At 36.1% G+C, this 5,102-nt stretch overlaps 1 protein-coding gene across 1 annotated transcript; it reads left to right on the plus strand.

Moving 5' to 3' along the window:
• The first annotated feature begins 1,102 nt into the window (after nt 1–1,102).
• LOC113904780 (olfactory receptor 51A4-like) lies at nt 1,103–2,062 on the plus strand. The gene has a single exon (XM_027561871.1). It carries the CDS (start codon nt 1,121–1,123, stop codon nt 2,060–2,062), a length of 942 nt encoding a protein of 313 aa, XP_027417672.1. The 5' UTR covers nt 1,103–1,120.
• Nucleotides 2,063–5,102: the final 3,040 nt, after the last annotated feature.

Raw genomic sequence — 5,102 nt, forward strand, 5'->3', positions numbered from 1 at the left:
TCTCCAGGCAAGAACACTGGGGTGGGTTGCCATTTCCTTCTCCAAAAGGAACTACAGAAAGAAAGAAAGTGAAGTTGCTCCGACTCTTTGCGACCCCATGGACCATAGCCTACCAGGCTCCCCCATCCATGGAATTTTCCAGGCAAAAATACTGGAGTAATCATTAAGAAAGATAGAATAGTAATAGACAGTAAATGATTCTATAAATAATAACAACAATGTAAAATCTAAAAATAAATTTTGCAAAAGATATAAAATTCTCTGTGGAGAAAAGGACCAAATTTTTTGAGAGAACTAAAAAAACTCAAGGAAAAGAAAATGAAACCCTTGTTTTATATAAGAAGACTTGGGAAAATACATTGTCTCTGAATTTTATGTAAATTCATTGATGTTTTAATGACGTCCTTAACAGTGGCTGCTGCTGCTGCTGCTGCCTCTAAGTCACTTTAGTCGTGTCCGACTCTGTGCGACCCCATAGACCGCAGCCCACCAAGGTCCCCCGTCCCTGGGATTCTCTAGGCAAGAACACTGGAGTGGGTTTCCATTTCCTTCTCCAGTGCATGAAAGTGAAAAGTGAAAGTGAAATCGCTCAGTCCTGTCTGACTCTTCTCGACCCCATGGACTGCAGCCTACCAGGCTCCTCCGTCCATGGGATTTCCCAGGCAAGAGTACTGGAGTGGAGTGTCATCACCTTCTCCACCTGAACAGTGGAGAGTTTATATTTACATAAGAAAAGCAAAAATCTCAAATTCTTTATTTGGAAAATAGATAACTGTATGTAACTATATTCATTTGTATAAAATATTTTCTGTGTGACTATTTAGTTGAACTATCAGTCCTTGTGTTGAATGTATGTCTGTTATAAACTATATCTCTTGTAGGTTTCAATTTGTTTTCCCTTTTCTCAGTTTTCATCTTTAGTTGGATATTGACATCTAACTCTATATGTATCTATTTTTATCCATTTAGGTTTATACTTGAGAACTATATGAATAGCACTTGGATTCACAGGACCTTAAATGATGGCAATAGGCTAGAGTCAGGCATTTGAGCCGATCTGTTTTCATCACTGCAGAAAGTGTTTCCTGGGCCTCTCATCTTGATTTCCTCATATTCTGGTATGTCTATCTTCAACACCTCTGAAACTGATATCGCTACCTTCTTCCTCATTGGAATCCCAGGGCTGGAGTCTGCCAACATTTGGGTCTCCATTCCCATCTGTCTCATGTACATTGTTGCCATCATGGGGAACTGCACCATCCTCTTTTTCATAAAAATGGAGCCTTCTCTGCATGAACCCATGTATTATTTTCTATCTATGTTGGCTGTCTCTGACCTGGGACTGTCCTTCTCCTCTCTCCCTACCATGCTAAGAATATTCTTGTTCAATGCTCCGGGAATTTCCCCCAATGCCTGTATTGCCCAAGAGTTTTTCATTCATGGATTTTCAGCTATGGAATCATCAGTACTTCTCATCATGTCTTTTGATCGCTTTATTGCCATCTGCAATCCTCTGAGATACGCTTCTATCCTAACCAGTACCAGAGTCATAAAAATAGGCCTTGTCTTTTCTCTCAAAAATGTTTTGTTGATCCTTCCTTTCCCTTTCACTCTGAAACATCTAAGATACTGTAAGAAGAATCTCCTTTCCCATTCTTACTGCCTCCATCAGGATGTCATGAAGCTGGCTTGCTCTGACAACAAGATTAATGTCATTTATGGCTTGTTTGTGGCTCTCACAGGCATCCTAGACATAACATGTATTTTCATGTCCTACATGCTGATACTTAAAGCAGTGTTGGGCATAGCATCACAGAATGAAAGGCTCAAAGTCCTCAATACATGTGTTTCCCACATCATTGCTGTGCTCATCTTCTATGTTCCCATTATCTCCCTATCTGTCATCTACCGGTTTGCCAAATACAGTTCCCCAATGGTTAAAATCCTCATGGCTGATGTATTCCTGCTGGTACCTCCATTGATGAACCCCGTTATATACTGTGTGAAGAACCAGCAGATAAGAAATTTGATTTTAATGAAACTGTGTCAAAAATACAGCTGACAGGGGTTCTTAACCACAATGTAAATCCAGTCAGTACAGGACACGGAGCAGCATAGTTAATCAATCACACCATATATTAACCACTTTACAATATATAATATCTTCTCTCAATGTGTTTATTAAGACTGAAGACTCAGCCTTCCTGGTTAAGAATTTAGGATTGAGTTCTTATGTAAACATAAAATGTTCTAAGCTCTCTTTTCACTCAGCTTTCCTTACTAGCCTTTTGAACACAATATACACTTGCCATTTTGATCATGTTTAATGTAATATTCTATATGTATATACAAATGTCTAGTGATTAGAAGTGACAGAGGATTGATTATTCATTTAAAATATCCCTTTTCAATACACAGTTTTTCACTTTTATGATGTATACCTGTGCTCTCAGGAACTGAAATTGAGAAGGGCAATTACAGTGCACACATGGAGCCAATAAGACAAACAAGTATGCATGTATGCAGAGTTTACAAGAATACTTTAATTCATTTATTTTGTTTTACTATTTCTTCCATGAGCATTAAGATATCATTTTCTAAGTTATATAAGGCAGAAAGTTTTCTGTATTCCAGGTTTTACCTAAGGCCATAGCTCATTTTACATTGTATAATTTGTTTTTTCTCTTATGCAAGAATATAAACCTTGAGAAGGATTAATTTTCATAAAATAACAGCTCTCACAAAGAAATAAAATAACATCTATTAAAGATATCATTTAACTCATTTTTAATGAAAGACCAGGCAAATGATACACTCAGTACAAAGGAGACCAAATATAAAAGATACATTTATGAATAAAAAATTTACATTAATTTGCAAATGAGTTGAAATATGAATTATTCCATCATATAGGACACATGACAATTGACTCTCCACCAGATAATTTATGTGAATGTCTACCAACATGAATTATTTTGACTACTATTAGTATCTACAAGTTGCAGAGTTGAAAAATAGATCAAAGACAATGAAAACTCCATGTCCCCACATGATAAGTAAATAACCCATCAGAGTGGACTGTGAACAATGAAGAATTTTCCATTGAAGAATACCTTTTTTTTCATATAGCCTTTCCCATTTTCATGAACTATTTCAAATAAAAATCATTTCAAATAAAAAGCCAAGAAAAGGCTCTCCTCATTAGATTGGGCTTCATTATTTATGCAGATGAAGAAAGAATGTTAATTTATCAGATAGGACTTCCTAAGTCTGCAGTGCTGGAAATTTCCACATAGAATCTCGGATAGGATGTTTTAAAACTGCTATTGTATTCTGTCAAAAGAGGAAAGAGAGGAAGCTATAACCAAAAAAAAAAAAAATCCTTGATCAGATTACTTCTCAGGTATCCAAAAATATGGGTAGTATTTTATTTTATTGCACTCTGAAACACATCCCACCATTCTGACCTGCCATTCTGGTCTCTTTTACCATCTCTACAGCTACCTATAAGTCAAGTAACAGGCTAATTTACTTAGGTGGGCTTTGTCAGAATAAACTTTGCAAAGTCACCCTTTGTTCCCTAAAAGTGACTGGTCAGACCTGATTAAATGAGTAACATTTTCAATGTTGCATAATCAACTTTTCAAATTATGCTATGTTTAAAAGGAGGACAGGTTCTTATTATACCTATAAAAGTAATACATTTTACTGAAAACTGCTGCTGCGGCGGCTGCTGCTGCTAAGTCACTTCAGTCGTGTCCGACTCTATGTGACCCCATAGACTGCAGCCCACCAGGCTCCCCAGTCCCTGGGATTCTCCAGGCAAGAACACTGGAGTGGGTTGCCATTTCCTTCTCCAATGCATGAAAGTGAAAAGTGAAAGTGAAGTCGCTCATTCGTGTCCGACTCTTAGCGACCCCATGGATTGTAGCCCACCAGGCTTCTCCATCCATGGGATTTTCCAGGCAAGAGTACTGGAGTGGGGTGCCATTGCCTAAAGACCCTCAATAAGAGTTTCTTGAACTCAGAGGATTCAGTGAGAATCAGCTATGACTTCATAATGTTTCACTCAATTTGTAAAAGCAGAGTCTACTAGATTATTATAACTTAAGAGAATGAGATAAAGCCTCATTATATATTCAGAAAATAGAGCATAAATCACATCAACAGTATTCCAAACAAACACAATAAAATGTTATTCATCAGTTCATCCAGTGCTATGCTATTTATTCTTGTTCCACTCGATCTTGTTTTAGCAGTCTCATTAACTTCTATTTGTCTATTGACTGAAAAGAGTTATGGAAATCATGATTCAGCCCACTGGAACAGCCTGAAAGTTATCCAGGAGTTGAGTCATAAGAGGTTGAAGTCATTGATTCAGTCCTTTTTCACTGGTTCTGGCAGGTTCCTTTTGTGTTGAAGGCATAACTCCAGCCTTATTGCTGATTGCAGAGCTTTCATGAATGTGTATAAGAGTTAAACAAATATTATCTATTATTTTGAAAGAGTTAAGCTAACTTAAGATGGTTAAATTTATCTTTAAGTGGTCATTGTTAATGTATTACTTATGCTTTCAAATGTAAAAAGTCAGATGAGAGTTGAGAACACAAATAATGCAACTGACAAGTAGATCTGGTTGTTTCCATGGCATGCAAAACAAGATAATAAAGCTATTACAAAAAAAAAAAGATTTCAAGCAAAATGTCTCTAAGGGTAATTATATAGACTAAGTGCAGTAATGTTATAATGATATACAAAAATAACTAGCCTAGTTTTTACCATGGAAACAACATTGATACATAACATGATAATCATGGGAAATAATATACATAATATACAAAGAAAATACCAAAACTAGCAAGAATACCAAATAAAGAGATTAAGTGAATCTAGAGTAAGCCTAGATAACTGCAATTTTATAAAACTCCATAAGGAATTCTTATGTACATCCCAGGTTGAAAACTGTCCTTGAAGATGCTGGATAAAAATTAAATTTTCAAGTCCTTCTGAATTTCTAGAAGAAGACATATAACATCACGAGATTAAACTTTAGAGGAGACACACATAAAGACATGCATATACACTTAAATTTTCTTTTTTAA

This window comes from Bos indicus x Bos taurus, chromosome 15, assembly GCF_003369695.1.
Source record: "Bos indicus x Bos taurus breed Angus x Brahman F1 hybrid chromosome 15, Bos_hybrid_MaternalHap_v2.0, whole genome shotgun sequence".
Lineage (NCBI taxonomy): Eukaryota > Metazoa > Chordata > Mammalia > Artiodactyla > Bovidae > Bos > Bos indicus x Bos taurus.